The sequence below is a fragment of the Diabrotica virgifera genome, chromosome 4 (assembly GCF_917563875.1).
Source record: "Diabrotica virgifera virgifera chromosome 4, PGI_DIABVI_V3a".
NCBI lineage: Eukaryota > Metazoa > Arthropoda > Insecta > Coleoptera > Chrysomelidae > Diabrotica > Diabrotica virgifera.
This window is the reverse complement of record NC_065446.1, coordinates 163761330-163781825: the sequence shown is the minus strand read 5'-3', so window position 1 is coordinate 163781825 and position 20496 is coordinate 163761330. Positions and strand designations below refer to the sequence as shown.

General features: G+C 34.3%; 1 protein-coding gene across 1 annotated transcript in view; it reads right to left on the bottom strand.

Moving 5' to 3' along the window:
- The window catches only part of LOC114335320 (zinc finger protein 260), a 115790-nt gene that overhangs the window by 81811 nt on the left and 13483 nt on the right, over positions 1–20496 (bottom strand). The window contains exon 2 of the mRNA XM_028285541.2: positions 10615–10902. Within this exon, the coding sequence (XP_028141342.1) occupies positions 10615–10898 (284 nt within the window). The 5' untranslated portion in view covers positions 10899–10902. The remainder of the gene's footprint in view (positions 1–10614; positions 10903–20496) is intronic.

Sequence of the window (20496 nt, the reverse complement as noted above, 5' to 3'; positions counted from 1 at the left end):
GAATGCGATGTTTTAAAGTGTCATATTAATGCTCGATCGGATTTAACTCCGATATTATTGCCACTCCTATGGTGGCCAATATAATTTTTAAATTGAATCTCATCAAGGTAAGTATTAACTATTCTAGCGATATGAAAACGTGCGGTAACGTGCATTAGCACGAATTTGTCATTTCCAATCACCTACACAAGTTCGGTATGCCCTTTTCAAGAGATACCATTCCATAGCACTATGCCGTCACCTCCAAAATAACTCTCTGTATGCGGTTACAACTGCCATACCGTTCGTTAACTCTTCTTAAGGCCAAGTTTTGTCAATCATGCTTCCATATGGTGAACGGTATGCCAGTTGCAACCTCATACAGAGCGTTAACTTTGGTGGTGGTGGCGTAGTGCCATGGAATGGTATTTCTTAGAAAAGACATTATTAATTGGGGGTAATTGCGTGAATGACAGCTAACATGTACATTAAAAACACTTAAGAAGATCGTCTTACCATTTGCCGACCGTATTGGATGTCACAGATTCGAGCTAACGCACGATAACGCACTATTAGAATAGTGAATACTTACCTTAAGATTAAATTTAAAAGAGAAGATTATCAAGGGCGGCTCTGGCAGGGAGGCGCTAGGGCACTGCCCTCCCGCTAGCTCACTTAATGTAGTAGATATCTCAAACAATTTATTTTGAATTAATCTTTTTCATTTAAAAAGCTAATAAATATTCAGTCGATGCGACGAGATGCTGCAAAAAGTATACAAATACTATACAGTCGGAAAAATGAAAGAATACCCATGAACGAACATATAAAACACGTTGTATTTTCCTGTCACCGTGCCACAAAGAAAATTGTCCTGCGCAAGTACATGTAATAATAATTATTACATGTACTTGCGCTGGCCAATTTTTTGTGTGACACGGTGACAGGAAAATACAGCGTGTTTTATATGTTCGTTCATGGGTATTCTTTCATTTTTCCTACTGTACATAATTAACCCATTAACGCCCAAGTTTTTTTTATTTAAAAATCTTTACTTTTAGGGTTAATTAGATGTAAATGTTAATAATTTAATCAAAAAAAAACAAGTTTTTCGGTTTCCTGTCTTTTCTTAAAAAAATTATATGGTGTTACCATATGCTTGATGTAACAAATGGTCGAAGCGATTAAAACGAAGATCTGGCAAGTTCTGTCTATGTAGACTAGGTCTTCCTGTATATAAGGGACGACTTCCATATCTTGCGAGAAGAACTTGGGCCAATTCTCACCTAAACGATAGCAAGGATATATTTTTTTATTTTTTTTTTATATAAATGCCATGAATTACTGCAACTGCAACATCCAACAACCATGCTACAATTTGCCAGTACCATTTTTTACTGCAAATTGCTATTAGGTAGGTTGAAACACCTTGATCCATCCAGTCGGTACCCACCATATTTTGTTGTATTCAGCAATATAGTGAGCCCGACTTACTTGATTGTGGCCTTTTTCTTCATGAGAAAATCTTTTTACCGTGCCCAATGCTGAACCATCACAACTCGTAGATGCTATTGTAACAACAGAGTTATTTTTTCATCGCACCAGTAACACTATCCACGACTGAAAAAAAATACGATTATGACTCCGTAAGCGCCCACCGCAACCATATGGTAACGGCGTACTTTGACTATTCCTACCGAATTCGCTACATTTGATTGTTGATAAAATACAACAATTTATAATAAGTTGGGGTATAATAAACTTAGTTTTTTTTTAAATATGCAAATATAGTTACTAGAAGACTATCATAAATTGCTTACGCAAAACAGACGTCCATCTTTTTCTATAAATTTAAACCACACTGTCATATGATTATCTCTCGACGGTTGAGAAAAGGCTAAAATACGAATCCGTTACGTTTTATGGGTGCCTGAAGTATTCCTAGAAACGATAGTTCTCAAAATATGTGGCTAACTAATTCCATGGGCATACCGCAAAATTTTTAAAAATCATGTGTTCTACGTTACCATATGGTAACGCTTGGCGCTAATGGGTTAACAGTCTTCACCCGCACCATTGATTAAAAACTACTACACAGTGTAGTTTTTAATCAATGCCCGCACCCGATGATGGGTTCTTTTTCGAGCGACCGCGGTCACTGTTGTCAAGTTAGAAAAATATCGGGCGGTAGATGATGACTTGCCGTGTGCGAAAAAAAGAAATATCCTCAGATTCAGGTAGTAACTGGCAACGTTACGGTATTTGCCTTAGCAATCGGTATCGCATCAGAAAACTTCACCCCGGACACAGCCCGAGCTCAGTTTTCGGTCTGTTTCAATTCTTAATTCTGAACTCAAATACAAAACAATTAGGACCTTCTAGACTAGACCAAAATTGGACATAATTCAAGCGGGACAAAGTGGTAATAGAACTTTTAATCGAAAATGCAATGATAAACATTATTTGTTAGCAGATTGGTTATATCGCTTCTATTGTTTTAAGTGTTTATTGTTTTCACCACAAGTGGACGAGGCTTGGACTATCCCGGGAGTAAATGATAAATCATATCTCAGAGAAAATTAAAAAACAGCGTTGGCTCCAAACATATTCCACTATTGTGTTGAATACCAATTATTAGGGTCAATAAATATTTAATCACAGTTAGACTCGGCTTTTAGAAGATCAATAAAGAAACATAACGAGATAGTGGCCAAAAACAGATACCTATTAAATAGAATAATCGACTGCATTAAATTTTGAGGAGCGTTTGAATTAGCTCTAAGATGTCACGATGAAAGTTTGACATCTACGAATCCTGGAGTATTTCGGGGACTTATCAACTTAATGGGAGAAGTTAACACCATATTGCAAAAACATTTAACCAAAAATAATACAACCTTTTTGGAAACTTCAAAAATTATTTAAAACGAACTGCTGGATTCAATGTTATTTATAGCTCGTGGATTAATAAGCAAAGAGGTAGAAATGGCTTCTTAGACTTCTGACGCTTCCATTTAAGATCAAATGATTTTATTTTAATTATGAGATATACCCTTGGCAACCAAATCTTTGAACTTTGAACGATTTTGGGAATATTTTATATACCTGATTCGCATATGCAGAGGTAATTAGTACGTGTATTTGGGAGAAACTTAATAATTTAAACTTGAACAATACTCCTAATAAATAAGTCAATTGGCCAAAGTTATGATGGTGCCAAAGTCATGTCAGGATAAATTAGTGGAGTTCAAATTCTTTTCCGTATGCTCATTTTATCCATTGCTATGCCCAACAGCTTAATTTGATTGTCTCCAAGGCAGCTTTTGAGCATCTTCTTCTTTACGTGCCATCTCCCCGACGGAGGTTGGCAATCATCATGTCTATTCTGATCTTAGATGCTGCTGCTCTGAATAGTTCGGTTGATGTGCATCCGTACCATTCCCTCAAGTTAGGCAACCATGAGATTCTTCTTCTTCCTACACTTCTCTTGCCCTGGATTTTCCCCTGTGTAATTAATTGAAGTATGTTGTATCCCTCATTACGCATAACATGCCCCAGTTATTACAGCTTTCGTGTCTTGATGGTTTCCAATATTTCTAGTCTTTTGTTGACTCTTCTTATGTTGACTCTTTTGAGCATAAAATGGTAAAACTCTTTTTTACTAACTTAATTGTTAATAATTTCGTATTTGCCGCTCAAAATAAAAGTGCCCCACCGATATTTTTATTCACGAGCCGCCACTGAAGATTATATTGGCGACAATATAGTGACGTGGTACTAGGTCTGGTGGCTGAGCTATTGTGCCCTAAGTGCGGGATGTATAATAATATACCATTTTCACTTTATAAATATATTTGAACTTCACAGTGTTCGTTAAACAATTAAACAACAGTATATACAGTCGGAAAAATGAAAGAATACCCATGAACGAACATATAAAACACGTTGTATTTTCCTGTCAGCGTGTCACACAAAAAATTGGCCAGCGCAAGTACATGTAATAATTATTGTTACATGTACTTGCACTGGACAATTTTCTTTGTGACACGGTGACAGGAAAATACAGCGTGTTTTATATGTTCGTTCATGGGTATTCTTTCATTTTTCCTACTGTATGTAAACAATAACTAAGGTATTATTGCTTCATCGTGACTACTCGATTGATCTGAATGTCTCGTCACTTCTTTGGTTCGTTTATATACAACAATAAATCATAAGTTCAATACCGGTCAATGCCGAAACATATTTACATTACTATAAACTATACCTATTATATTTTATTCAATGCTAAGGGTTAACGTACCATGTTCAGCCGAAAATATTTAAATTACTATAAATTATACTTATAATATTTTATTCAATGCTAAGGGTTAACGTACCATGTTACATCATCCCCTTTTAGAGAGGAGGGTTTATACCGTCAGATATGTCCTCAACTATATTATCATCCTAACTTAACAGAAATCCTATTTTTATCCAAAATATAGCAATAAAATATTTATATTATTCCTTATTCAAATAAATTGGTACTTATTTTATAAGCAGATTAAATCTTATTTACAAATTAAATATATTTTAGTCCTTCTTTCACACTAATTCACTTCTTGTATGAATATAGCCTATTCTTATGAACTTCCTTTATTTTTCCCGGTTTTAACTCAATTTTGCAATTTACTTTACCTATCTCTGATATCCTATATGGACCGTTGTACAATGAATCGAATTTGGTGTTCTCTTCGTTTTTAATTAAGACTAAGTCACCTACTTTGAATTTATGAGGTGATGCTACTACGATTTGGCTCTGCCCCTGCCTGTTAATTTTTTGTTGTATTAAAATTTTGCGGGCTCTGGTATGCGCAAACTGAAGTTTATACTTATAATATTTTATTCAATGCTAAGGGTTAACGTACAATGTTACAATAGCCCATATCAGATTAAATTTCGTCGTTTATTTTGTACCCAATCTCCAATAAGGTTTCCGGAGTCCACCCGTGTGGTCAAGATCACACTTCGTGGAGGTGAGGATAGAAATTGAGTAGGAGAGGCTGGATATGTTAATTGGAAATAGCATCTTATAATGCGCATCACTACTACTTTACATGAACTGATTTAATTTCACAATCAAAAATATCAACAAAATAGAGCGGAAGTTAAAACGCGAATAATGGCAGGAAACAGATATTTCTTTGCAATGCAACATCAGAAATATAAGACCATAACGACAGCAGTCGCGTATGGAAGCGAAACATGGACGCTAACCAAATAAAATGCTGGTGTGTGAACGTAAAATTCTTCAAATGATATATGGGCGTTGCAGAGACAGCGTGACAAACGAATGGAGGCGCAGATACATACAGATAGTCAGATATATAAAGGCCAATAGACTCAGATGGGCAGGGCATGTGATACGTCAATAGGGCAGTAACGACAATCGTCTTATAAACAATGTGTTCTGGGAAAGGTTCTGATATGAATGCTGAAATAGGCAAGGAGACGCAGTTCTATGGCACAATAGGAAAACACTTACTGCACAATGAAACAAGAGAGAATGGAGAGTTTTTGATAAATTTTGCCACCAGTAAAAACATGGTTATAAGTTCCACATGCTTCCCACATAAAGACATACATAAAATGACATGGATTTCACCAGATGGAATCACAACCAATCAAATTGACCACGTGCTGCTAGACAAAAGGGCAGCCAGTAGTATCTCCGATGTGAGAACACGAGGAGGAGCATGCTGTGGATCAGACCATATTTTACTACAAACCAAATTTAGATGCAGAGTTAACAAAGAAAGAAATGAAAGACAACAAAGAACAAACAAACTGGACCTGGAAAACCTGAAGATCCAGGAATGTAAAGAGAAGTTCGAACAAGAAGTCGTAAATGAGTTAAGGTTTCTAGAACTGCGCTCCATAGAGGGCAAATGGAGTAATATCAAAACAGCAGTACTGACAGCAAGCAGCATCCACCCTGGGAAACAAGAAAAAGGAGAGAAGAGGAGCATGGTTTGATGACGAGTGCAGACAAGCAATAGAGGAAAGAAATGAAGCACACAAAATGTACATAACAAGAAGAACACGGGAAATACGAACATTATTTGAAGTCGCAGACAAGATATGCAGAAAGAAAAAGAGAGCCTATGAAAATAGACAAATAGAAAAAATGGAAGAAAATTTCCAAAAACAACGAAATTAGAGGGGCATACGAATACCTAAAAAAGATAAGAAGTGGGTATAAACCTCAAACAAGTCTATGTAAAATGAAAGTGAGCAAATAATCAGTGACCAACAGAAAGTCACAGAAACCTGGAAGCATTATTTTCAGACCCTACTTGGAACACAAGTAGACATGGAAGATGAAATGGGTATGAACTACGTAGAAGACAATGAAGTAGATAATGGAGTAGAAGCTCCAACTATAGAGGAAGTTCTCGAAGCTATTAAGGCCCAGAAAAACAATAATGCTCCGGGAGTTGACGAAATACCAGCAGAACTGTATAAGGTAGGTGGCCACCACCTAGCAAGTCACATCCACGCGCTCATCAAAGACATATGGCAAGAAGAGAAAATACCCGACGACTGGAAGAAAAGTATAGTATGCGTATGCCCGATCTATAAAAAATGAGACAAACTCCAATGCAAAAACTACCCTGGAATCTCTCTACTATGTACAGCATATACAGTCCTCACGTAAATTATAAACCAGAGGCTCCAACCACTAGCAGAAAATATTATTGGAGAGTATCAGACGGGTTTTCGACGGGGAAGATCGACACTGGATCAAATATTTACAGTCAAACAGATCTTGAGCAAATCATGGGAACACGATATTGATGTTCACAACGTGTTTGTACGACTCAGTCAAAAGGAACAAACTATACTATATGTATATTGGCTGAATTGGCAATACCACATAAGCTAATAAGACTCATTAAAGCCACAATGGATGAAACTCTGGCATGTGTACGAATACAAAATCACCGGACAGACTTTTTCAAAATTTCGCAGGGACTAAAGCAAGGAGATGGGCTGGCCCCAACATTGTTTAACCTGGCACTGGAGTATGCAGTTAGGCAAATGCAAACTGGACGAGGAAACCTACTGACCAACCGAACGGTTCAACTGGCCGCTTAGGCCGTTGATATTAATATTATGAGTAGAACATCAACACGAGCACAGGAAACATACGCAGAGTTAAAAACACAAACAAAAATGCTAGGTCTGGAAATTAACACAGGAAAAACATAAATAATGAATCAGACGAGAAGAAATATAGTCCCACAAAACATTATAGATGAAGATGACATTGAAACGGTTGGAAAGTTTACATACCTGGGAGTAGAAATATATGCCGACGGATCAGAAGATGGAGAAATACGGAAGAGAATAAAGCAGGCAAACAGAGCTTATTTTGCCCTCTCCCATGTATTTCGGTCTAAAAGTTTCCACCGAAATACAAAGATGAGAATCTATAAAACTTTAATTCGACCAATAACATGCTATGGCAGTGAAGCCTGGGTTCTGAAAGAAACATCCAAAAACAAACTCGACACATTCGAAATAGACCAGGGCGCATCTGTAAAAATATTGGTACATTTGGACGTTGAGAGGTGACTCAAATTTTTTTGCAGAAATTTCTTGAAAATAAATCAAATAATAATATTTGAGTTATCCTCCCTCTCAAAAAGGCCCGGAACATTGTTTAAATAATCAAAATGTCAAAAAATTAAGGAAAAATTAGATTTTTTCTTCGTTTTTTGATTATAACTTATAAAAGTATACATTTCCGAAAAAAGTTGTACTGACATAAAAGATGCGTAATTAAATTTCCTACAATATAGAATTGGTTAAAAATTTTAAAAGTATTCACTTTTGTTACAAAATAGCAATAATTGCGAAAAAGCCATACAAAAACAAGTATTCGCATTTTACGTTTTTCAACCATTTATGCTACACTTAGGACCTTCATATTTCACCCAGAAAAATTATATGCTACAGTTAAACAATACTATAAATTTCATTAAGATCGCTTTAATAAATTTTGCAAAATAAATTTTGCAATCCAGCTTTCGTAAAAAAAAATTCATTTTTTTTAAATGTTACAGGACTGAAAATAAAGCAGATAGCAAGTTGAAATTTTTTTTTTTGCGTATAGAAGTCTACTGTACCTTTCATTTGCAATTTTGCAAAATTAAAATCGATTAACACCACGGCGTCAGGAATTTCTTTAAATAAACATTAATTATTGGTGCTACGCGCAGGACAGCGGATAGTTTGCTCTGATTGGGCATTCCAATGACCTTTGATAATGATTGATACATTTTAATTTTTATTAAATTTCGATATAAATAAATAAATTTGTTTATTGCAAAATAAAAACACATACTCTATCGTTTGAAATAGCAAACTCCTCTATACTTTTATTAGCAAAAACTTTATTAGCAAAAAAAATTGAAAAAATCTAACACATTCGTCAAATAAAAGCTTCATCGAATAAACGGTTTTCGCACCACGTTTTTCTTTAACGAATGTGTTAGATTTTTTCAATTTTGTTTTATTTGTTGCCTTTTGGTTGATTTTTTTATATGTTTAATTTTAGTCACTCGTAACTAAAGAAAAGCGTGTCTTAAAAATATTTTTTCCATATTTTTTTATTTTTTACTTTTTAGTCTTACACTTTTCAAACATTAAAATATATCGTCATGTTTATTAAAATATGTATAAAACATATTATGATCTACTAACATGAAAAGTAGTCGGAATGGGCAAAAAATTTGAAACTCTACTGTTTATTTATGAAGCATAACGTAAATAATTAACGTAAAAAGTGAAATTATGTATAATTCATACAATTAGCTACAATCTGTAAAAGTTTCAAGTTTCTTCATTGTAAAAAACAAGAGAATTTAAGCATTTTCCGTTAAAATTGTTTTTTTATTTAAACAATTAATAAACAAAAAAAATTATTGACTGTTCGTGTATTGTTCCGGCGAATGCATATGTCTGCAAATTTTTAGTCATTTGCATCGAAGAAAAGGCAGTCAAATTAACGTCCAAAGATTTGTCCCAAACGATTGAACTAAAGAAAAGCGTTTAATTAATTAATACGACAAAACGAATTCTAATGTTAATTGTAAAATAATAAAAGTCTCTACCGGTGGTTTTTCTAAGTCTACGATAAAAACACGAATTTTTTGAATACGAGTTTTGGTTGAAGTTTTGTTTCGTATCGTATTGAAATTTGACACGAATAAACGCCGATATTATTGCCAATAAAAGTTACCATGGCTTAATTCGGCAACTAAGATCAGATAACGTCGCAAGAAAAACAAAATGCCAAATATACAAAACCTTAATAAGACCGGTACTCACATACGGCTCAAAAACCTGGACACTCACTAAAAGAGAGGAAACATTGCTAGCCACCTTTGAAATAAAAATCTTGCGACACATATATAAGGGCACAAAAGAAAACGGAATTTGGCAAAGAAGGTACAACTTTGAACTATACAAAATATACCAGGATCCGGATATCATAACATTCATTAAAATAGGACGGCTGCGTTGGATGGGACATGTAGAAAGAATGGAAGAAGGCGAAATACCAAACAAAATATTCAAACAGATGCCAGTAGGAAAAAGAACAAGAGGAAGACCGAAGATGAGATATTAGAACAAATAGAAAATGATATAATAACCTTAAAAATAAAAAACTGGAGAAAAAAAGCACGAAACAGATCAGAATGGAGAAGAATCCTGGAACAGGCCAAGACCCAGAAAGGGTTGTCGAGCCAGTGATGATGATGATGATGATGAAACGCCGATTTATATATAAACAAATATATGAGCGTTCAAAATTTGACACTTTATTGTTTATTTATGAAGCATAACGTAAACAATTAACGTATAGTCCGTCCGCTATAACTTTTCCCATGCGATACGATTCATTTTCAATCAAATTAAGTCAAAACAGAAAGTGAAACGTACGCCGATGTGTGTAGTATATAGTATACAGTATACAAAATGTATATACACATCGACGTTCGTTTCAATTTATGTTTTGACTTAATTTGATTGAAAAGTTATAGCGGATGGACTATAAAAAGTGAAATTATGTATAGTTGATATCATTAGCTACAATCCGTAAAAGTTTCAAGTTTCTACATTGTAAAAAAAACAAGAGAATTTAAGCATTTTACATTAAAATCGTTTTTTTTATTTAAACAATTAATAAAGATTAAAAAAATATTGACTATTCGTGTATTGTTCCCGCGAAAAGATTTGATGCAAACTATTGAAGTTAAGAAAAGCGTTTAAAAAAATATATTCGATATTTTTGTACATGTGCAGTTACTGAAAAAATAATCCTATTAATTAAATTAATGAATACTTTAAGCGATTATGCAAGAACGATTGTCCAAGAATATTCCAAAACTAAATTTTATCTGTATTTTGCTGGTGAAATTGATACTAGTCGCCGTCGGCAACTGAGACACTTGCTTATTTTTATGTCTGCTACATAGCTTGTTGCCATTTATAAGGTGTATATCTAATTTAAATCTAAACAGTCTGTATTATCTACTAGTTTATAAAGTTAATTAACATTCACAGAATAATAAAGAAACTTACTTTATAATATATGTGCGGATTACACTATTTTCATCTAAAGAATTAATCTGATAGTTTCCATTAGAATTGGTTTGGGAAATAATTTTTCCGATAAAAGCTAACTGGTCTTCGCCGCTATCTTGTATTTGTATATTTTGAAGCACAACAGTTTGCACCTCTCCGTTTTCCTCATCTGTTCTTTCTATTTCTATTATATTTGTTTGTGGAAGTTCTGCATCTTCTTCAACATATTCAGATTTTACCTCTGACTTTACTACCGTGGTGGACAGCGGTGGCTGATCCATGGCTCTGAATAAAATGAGTATCAATTAGAAAAAAAGGAATCAAAACTTTGATAAAGGACTGTATATCATAATATTTCACAACAAATTTTCTCGTTATAAGGATACATAATACCCCACCAAACGAAGAATTTTAAACTCGAAGGAATATCAGGAGGAAGTCAATAGAAAAGGCGTACGATCTCGTGAGTATCGAAATTTTTACTGCGTCATGGTTTTTTATTAATATTTAAGAAGCTACAGTAGCGATCAACAGGTAGCAACAAACGCGGTCCAAGATTGCGGCTGTAATTTTAAATATTTTGTCGAGATATTTCGCACACATAATCGTAATATAATAAAGAATGCCCAGAGCCCAATTTGAGAAATAGATTAGTATGTGGAAATTACTCTGTAATTAAATACAATAATAAAAAAACGAGCCTGTACCGCCATTAAGACGAACAAAAAAATACACTTTCTTCAAATAAACTTTTTTATCCCATGCCTAGATTTTGTGTCATTTTGGACCTAAACCTACTAAAATTTTTTATCTCTAACAAGAAATCGAACATATTATAACTAATAACTAATTAGGCAACATAGAGAAATTGTCACTGTCATTTTGACAAACCTGCGTCAGATTTTCTCTTATCTGTTCAGTGCAGTAGTTTTCATTCAGTTTAAGAATTCGTTAATGTTGTTTCATAGGAAAGTAGTGTTTATTTATAGTTAATTTATTATATTTTTGTGTAATAGAACTAAGTTGTTGGCCTATTTGAAAAAGTAGATTATTGCTAATTGTGAGTTTTAGTTATATGTATAAGTATATTTTCACCATCTACGCTTCAGAGACTTGGACCATCAAAAAAGCAGATGCAAAACGTATAATGGCATTTGAAATGTGGGTCTACCGGAGAATGTTGCGCATACCATGGACCGCACATCGCACAAATAATTCAATATTAGCCGAACTTAACATAAAAACTAGACTCAGCACAACTATCAAAAAAAATATACTGAGATATTTTGGACATATAACTAGAAGAAGGGAAGGCATGGAACGAATGATAGTTGAAGGCAACGTAGAGGGCAGAAGATCCAGAGGAAGATCTCCATTACGATGGTCGGACCAAATAAGGGACATGACTGGTTACTCGTTCTCCGAAGCAAAACAACACGCACAGGAGAGAGAGGATTGGATAGAAATAGTCAAACGACTTACATGACGCAACTACATCCTTACGAAGGATAACAGATAGAGGAGGAGGATATAGTATATTGTACAACAAGAGAGATAAAACGACATATTTCTCACGAGCGCAGAAGTTTGTTGCGCAAATCAAACGAGAGAGAAATATGTCATTTTCTCTCGTGTTGTACACTGTACTTTTTCTATGGATGCGTTTTTGTCAAGAGTTCAAATTTCAAAATTAAATAATTTAGGTGCTTTTAGGTATATTATATGCCTAAATTGAAATAAAATACATATATACACATAGGTATTTAATATTCTTAATATTTATATACTTTATTTATTTAAAATTATAATTCACAGTTGAACAGTCTTAAAAGGTAATTTTTGATAAGTTTTGACAAGTTTGAACACATTTTATTTGACAAGAATAATTGTGTTTGTATTGTGCATGTTACCATGGAAATGGCGATCGTGTGTATGTAAACCGGCGGTGAACCCGTGAGAAAAAATATTTCTCACTGCAATGGTCGACTTTCACTGCCTGAGAAATTGTTCGTTTTGAATGTATGTAAGTAGTGAGAGAAGTTGCACATTGTATAGCATCCATAGAAAAAGAATATTTTACGTAAACCTATTTCGAATTCTAATGCGAGTATATAAAGTTAAAGTGCCTTTGGCGCTCTATGAACTAAATAAAATAAGACGGCTCTTGTTTCGCTTCACAACGAAATGATTAAGGTAGTGTCGCCAAATAAGGCCAGTGTCTTAATTAGGCCAATTGCAAATATTTTCTTAAATATAGATATTATATATTAGAGGTCACCGTAAATGTCTTTCTCAGTCAAAATCGTCTACGCCATTCAGTCGGTAGTATCACATAGCAGCGCCAAGTAGACTAGACACGTGTTTGTTACGGTGCGGAAGTTCGTTTATAAATTTTAGGCAAGTTATAAAATTACTAAGATGGTACGAAATGAATATAAGCCAATTATTTTTTCTTTGTAAAGCGATAGTAAATTAATACTTTTTAAGGAAATGGAACTGTTTTTTCTCTATATTGCTTTTTATTATTTTTTTTATGTTAAATAAAAAAAGTAGACAGTGTCCTAATAAAGCCAATTGTCCTAGATGTGTGTAAATGTGAAATATGTGTGCTTAATGTATTGACAAATTTTTGTTTTTAATATGAATAAAAATTTCTTTCACTAAATTTTGTATTTGTTCTTTAATTCTTCGGTTTAAAATTTATTATCCACCTCAATTTGCATAAAAAATGAAACTGGCCTTATTAAGCTACCAGTTCCTAATAAGGCCAAATATTCCAGATTTATTCAACGTTAAAATTTTATATTTCTTTATTTATTTAGTAAGTATTTTATCCTGAAATTCGATAGATAAAATGTTAGGCAATACGTATACAAGAGTTTTCCCCCATATTGTTCCTGAATAAAATATTACAGATATTTAGACCTTAAGGTGGCCTTAATTGGCGACCTTACCTTATTTATTATTATTATTTCGTGCAAATACTTTTTTTTTTATTACATATTTTCATTTACAATCTGCTTCATCGAAGCTATAAGCAAATAGTTTGAATGTTAAATACATGAGGGAGAAGCTGCCCTGTGGCAACCCTCCTATTATAATTTTTTACATTTGATCACAATATGTATATATTTAATTTATTAAATCTGTTGGCCATAGTTTCTTCAGTCGTCTTGCGAATTCGGGAGGAGTGTTCAGCAGTCTTGCTTCATCATTTGGATGACTTCTCAGTCCATCAAGGTAGCTCTTTGTGATCCTTGGAATTTCTTCCTCTACCAAGGGTGTAGCTGAGTCCTCGTGTAGGGTTTTATTGCTTACATACCAGGGTGCGTTGAATATCATCCTCAATATTTTTGATTGGACTCTTTGTATTATCTTGATATTTGATGGCTTTGAGCATCCCCAGAGTTGAACACCATAGGTCCAAATTGGTTTTATCATAGTTTTATACAGGAGCAGTTTATTTTCAATATTGAGTTTTGATTTTCGACCAATAAGCCAGCTCATTTGTCGTATTTTGATGTTGATCTGGGTTTTCTTGGCTTGGATGTGCGGCTTCCATGTTAATCTTTTGTCAAGGGTTAGTCCCAAATATTTGACTTGTGTGCTGACTGGTAATTGTGTATCATTTAGTGTTATTGTTGGGCATACATCTCTTCGGTTTGTAAATGTAACTTGGGTTGACTTCGTTTCATTTACTTTCACCTTCCATTTGTTGAGCCATGTTCCCAATTGGTCAAGGTGGTTTTGCAGTTGTGCAGACGCGATAATAGGGTCCTCATTGACAGCGATTATGGTGGTGTCATCAGCGAATGTTGAGATTTGGGTTGTTTCAGTGGTTGGGATATCTGCGGTAAATAATAGGTAAAGGAGAGGGCCCAGGACACTATCCTGTGGTACACCTGATTTAATGGGAAAATATGTGGAAGTTGCTGTGTTATATTTTACTTGGAAGTAACGATCTTCAATGTAGGATTTCATGATTAGGTAGTAGGGGGTTGGAAGAATAAATTTGAGTTTGTATAAAAGTCCAGTATGCCATACTCTATCAAATGCCTTTTCTACATCTAAGAATGCCGCTGTGCAATATTTTTTTTCCTCAATAGCAGTAAGGTTTTTTGTTATAATTCTATGAGTCTGTTGTGTTGTGGAGTGTCCCTCTCTAAAACCAAACTGGTGTGTGGGTATTTCTACATCTAGGTTAATGTCATTCTTCAGTCTACCAAGTAGTAGTCTTTCGAAGATCTTAGACATTATCGGCAACAAGCTGATTGGCCGATAGGATGATGTTTTATTTGGAGGTTTACCCGGTTTGTGAATCATTATTATTTGCGCAAATTTCCATGTGATTGGGAAATATGTCAGTCTGATTGCACTATTGTATATTGTAGTTAGCATGACCAATGCTCTTCTCGGAAGATGTTTCAGTATTAATCCTGTTATTAGGTCAAATCCAGGTGCTTTGTGGTTATTGCATTTTTCTATTTCTAGTTTAACTTCTGATGTATTGAATGGTGTTATTGGAAGCGTCATAGGGCAAGCACTATCCAGGAAGTCTCTTATTAAGTTTCCATCATCATTATTCTCTACTTGGTGTTCTTTAAAAATACCAGCTAAGTATTCTGCAAATGCTGAAGCTTTTTCCTCGTCTGATCTTCCCCAAGTACGATCATCTTTCTTAATTGGCGAGTTGTGTTCTGTAGGTCTCTTTAAGTGTTTTGTTGCCTTCCATATTGAGTGATCTTCTTTAGACAAGGTACTAATGTAGTGTTCAAATGTGGCATTGCGTGCTTCATTTAGCGCTGTTTTTAATTGTCTGGTTAATCGATTATATTCGTGTTTGTCATTAATGTTGCGGCTTCTTTGCCATCTACCTCTTGCTCTTCGTTTTTCGACTATTAGTTGTCTAATATAATTCGAAGTGGTATTTTTGTTTTCTTGCTTTGGAGTTAATGGTGTAGCTCGATATGCAGCTTGCTGAATTTGACAGGTGAAGTGGTTTATAGCCTTATCTATGTCATCTTTTTCTTTGAGTCTGATTCCAAGATTTATATTCGTGTCAAGCTGGTACTTGAATTCACACCAATTAGTTTTAGGGGAAGTCAACTTGGGTATTTCAGGTCGTTTGATTATGTGGGTGCTGATTGTTGCTATGATTGGTGTGTGGTCAGACGAGAGATCCCAACTTGCTTCTATGTTTGTGTAGTTTGCTGCAATTCCTTTTAGGATAAAGAAGTCGAGTAGATCTGGTAGTCTATTTGTATCGGACGGCCAGTACGTTGGTTGTCCCGTCGATAAGTAGGTGCAGTTTGTGTTGTTGATGGCATCTAGTAGGCTTCTGCCTTTTGGTGTAATGAGTCGTGAACCCCAATTCGTATGCTTAGCATTCCAATCACCTCCAACAATGAATTTGTTACCTAGCTTGTTGAATAGTTCTTCGTATTCTTCAGTTGTGATTCTATGTCTAGGAGGGCTATATATTGCAGCAATTTCGAAGTTCCAAGGCCTGGCATTTATATTAAGTATTGTTGCTTGTAGCTTATCTGTTTTATGTTCCGGCATTTGATGATGTTGTATATTGTTCCTTATAATTATTGCAGATCCTCCATGGGCTGTTCCATCTGGGTGACTAGTGTCGTAGACTGAGTATTGAGGTATTTTAATTACGCTTCTTTCTGTGAAATGCGTTTCGGATACAAAGAGGATGTCTATTATGTTGTCCTCTAGGAATTGGATTACTTCTGCTTTATGGTTTGCTAAACCATTTGCGTGCCATTCGGCTATTCGAACAGATCTAATGAATTTTATTAATTAATGTTGTTAGCGTGGTAAGGATCATGCTGTTTTGATTCATTAGTTGGGTGAACATTGCTTTAAATTCGTTTAAGAATAAGTTCATCTGAGACCCTATGTCAGCTACTTGATTTCCTGCTCTTACTGCTTGGGCATAGGATTGGGTTCCATTCTGTTGTTGGTACTGTGATTGTTGACTCTGATACTGTGAAGTTGGTGCTGGGTTAACATTTTGATGTGGGTTCTGATTATTATGGGTTGACTGATTTCCGCGTTGTCTATTATTTCTTACATTTTGCAAGTCCTTGTAAATTACGCAGCCTTTATAGTTTGCAGTGGGTTCTCCGTTACACAGGGCACATTTTGCTGGTGTATTTCTGGGTTTTGTACATTCTGGCGTTGGATGACTTCCTCCACATTTCACGCATGCGTAAGGTCTTGTACAATACGCTTTTGTGTGTCCATAACGTTGACAGCGCTGACACTGTGTTATATTTTTCTTTCTGTGAGGAGGTTCAAAGCTGACTTTCATATTGCCGATAGAATCCAGTGTATAGATGTGTTTGTTGTTTTCTTTCGGTTCTAGGTCCACATAGAACATTGACAGTGGTGATTTATTGACTCTGTGTAATACGTTAATGATATTACGGACAGTATGCCCTGATTTAGCTAGTTCACTTTTTATTTCTTCAACTGGCATCGAGTGGTGTAAATTTCTTATAACTACCCTATAAGCTCTATCTTGTTTTGCTTGGTATGTGTGGTGAACTATTTTGCTACTATTTAAATGCTGTATAAGTTTTCTGTATGACTCAATAGTTTTTGTGTTTATTTTTATTGTGTCATTTGGGAGAGCTTTCGACTGGTAGTCTTCTGCTTTAATGACTGTCGATAGGTTTTCAGTCATCTTTTTGATATCATTTACCCCATAGATAAATATAGGTGGAGGTTTAGGTGTTACTGGTGTGTTATTATTATCAGTTAGGTTTTCTAATGGTTCAAATCTGTTGTTTGTACTCACTTGCATTGTTGTTGTGTTATCATCTTTGGGGTTTGCTTTTCTTTTTTTTGTAATTTTTTTGACTGTTTGCCAATCATGGACATTTTCTATGGTTTCGTCGTCTTCATCGCTTGAGTTTTCCATGACAAGTTCCTCTCCACTGAGGATGTATTGGGAAGCATTTGATGTATTTGGTTGATCCATTTGAGGTGCAGGGAGGTTTTGGTTATATTGGTGATTATTGTCTGGGAATGGAGTAGGCGGGATATATTGGTTTGTTGTCTGTTGGCTGCTCGGGAATCCATAAAATGGGGGCGATATTACTGGAGGTTGTTGAGGCTGTGTATATATTTGGGGCACATTATACAACCCCCCATTTGGCACTTGATTTTGGTGGTACATTTCCTTAATATAGTACGCCACTGAGTTAAAAATTAATCACATAAATAGTAATTTAGAATTAATCACTCAAATCGTTTTTTAATTATTATTTCACTAATTACCATAAACTAGTCCCGGCCGATAGCCGAGACCGGCACAAAAACTTGGAACTTGGATCTCGAGAGCGATATGGTACGTCTTTACTGCTCGGAATCCAAATACACACAATTCGTGCAAATACTTATGTTAACATAAAATTTTCACACATTTTGGTTTATTTTTATAAATATTTATTTACTAATAACAAAATTGTTTTCTAATATTACATACTTCCATTTAGCGTGCCTATGAGTTAACGTCACATTCAAGTTATGTCAAACAATTCCGAAGCACTGTTGCCAAAGTTTCGCAGACCTTACGAAAAAAGGTATGATACTATCTCCCGAAGTTATATTGATGACGCGCTACTATATAATAGTCGAGGAAATGAAACTGAAAAAATAGCAAAACCTCGCAATTTTTTCGTCCAGCATCGATTTGTACAAAAATTTGGGATTAGGCTGACTACACCCTTTAGTTCATTTTCTATATTGAGCCGTTGTACGCTTTTGGTTTTTTAAGGGTGAAAACTACCCCTAATTGTAAAAAATTATAAAATAACATTTTAAACTTTAATATTGTCAACATTTGGTTCTTATTAGGTACATAATGATTGTTTTATGCTTTAAGAAATACTATCATAATATTTCAACCCTTAAAACCACCCTTGTTGGAGCTATATATAAAAAATTTACTTATCCTAAAAAAATAATTTCGGCTTGCATCGATTTACATAAAAATTTGGTATTAGGATCATCTCACCCTGTATTTCATATTCTATATCAAGCTTAAGGGCGTTGATTATTTTTAGGGGTGTAAGCTACCCCTTATTGTCAAAAATTATATAAAAACATTGTAAACTTTAATATGGGTAAAATTTGGTTTTGATTGGTTAAATAATGATTGTTTGATACTTTAGGATATAAGAACAAAATATTTCAACCCTTAATAACATTACAATTTTTATAAGTAGATAATTTAATAGATCTGTACAGAAAAAAAGTAGAATTAAAGAATTACAAAAACATGTATTTACACAAAAATACGAATTTACAAATATGTACAAATACAAATAGTTTTTTAGTCATCTTCCATAGTCCAGAAAGCCACTGCGCATCCACTAGAAAAAATATTCTAATTCGGATTTTTTGTGCAATCTTACTCAAAAAGGACTCCTTTTAACAAATTTGCATGTTGCCAGGACCAAAAGGTGGTCAAAAATGTTTTAAACGTTTTTTTTTTTTGTTTTTTTCCTAAAATTATTTTTGGATGGAAAAAAGTTTTTTTAGGTTTTTTGGATCATTCCAAATAGAAAAGGTCTTTAGTGACCTTTCTCTAAAAATGATAGTTTTTGACATATAAGCGATTAAAAATTTAAAAATTGCGAAATCGGCCATTTTGAACCCTCAAACACTATGTAAAAAACTGAAAATTTTAATATTGCCAAGATAGGTAAATATTCTTTAAACATCGATTAATGAAATCCCGAAGAGTTTTTTGCAATACAATATTCAAAACTCCTTTGTTTATTAATTGCTAATCAAGCGTGCGTGACACTATTTTCCACCGACAGTATGGTGCAAATGAAAGGAATAAATTCGTTATTTCGTAAACCGGCGACTTTAAGGAAAAATCCCGAAACAGGTCGATTTTTATTTTTAAGCTATGATATTGTGGCATATATGGTGTAGTAGTGACGTCATCCGTCTCGGCGTGATGACGTAATCGATGATTTTTTAAATAAGAATAGGGGTCGTGTGGTAGCTCATTTGAAAGGTTCTTCAATTCTCTATTCAGTAATGTAAACATTTACATAATTATTTATACAGGGTGTCCTTCTACTTCTTTTTTTGTCAAATAATTTAATTTAATCAAAATTTTTTGGAAACCCTGTGTAAATAATTATGTAAATGTTTATATTACTAAATAGAGAATTGAAGAACCTTTCAAATGAGCTGGCACACAACCCCTATTCTCGTTTAAAAAAAACATCGATTACGTCATCACGTCCAGATGGATGACGTCACTAGTATACCATATATGCCACAATATTATAACTTAAAAATAAAGATCGACCTGTTTCGGAATTTTTCCTTAAAGGCGCCGGTTTACGAAATAACGAATTTATTCCTTTCATTTGCACCATACTGTCGGTGGAAAATAGTGTCGCGCACGCTTGATTAGCAATTAAGAAACAAAGGAGTTTTGAATATTGTATTGCAGAAAACTCTTCGGGATTTCATCAATCGATGTTTAAAGAATATCTGCCTACCTTGGGAACATTCAAATTTTCAGTTTTTCACATAGTTCTTGAGGGTTAAAAATGGCCGATTTCGCAATTTTTCAATTTTTAATCGCTTATATGTCAAAAACTATCATTTTTAGAGAAAAGTCACTAAAAACCTTTTCTGTTTGGAATGATCCAAAAAATCTAAAAAAACTTTTTTCCATGAAAAAAAAAATAATTTTAGGAAAAAAACAAAAAAAAAACGTTTAAAAAATTTTTGACCACCTTTTGGTCCTGGCAACATGCAAATTTGTTAAAAAGAGTTCTTTTTGAGTAAGATTGTGCAAAAATTCCGAATTAGAATATTTTTCCTAGCGGA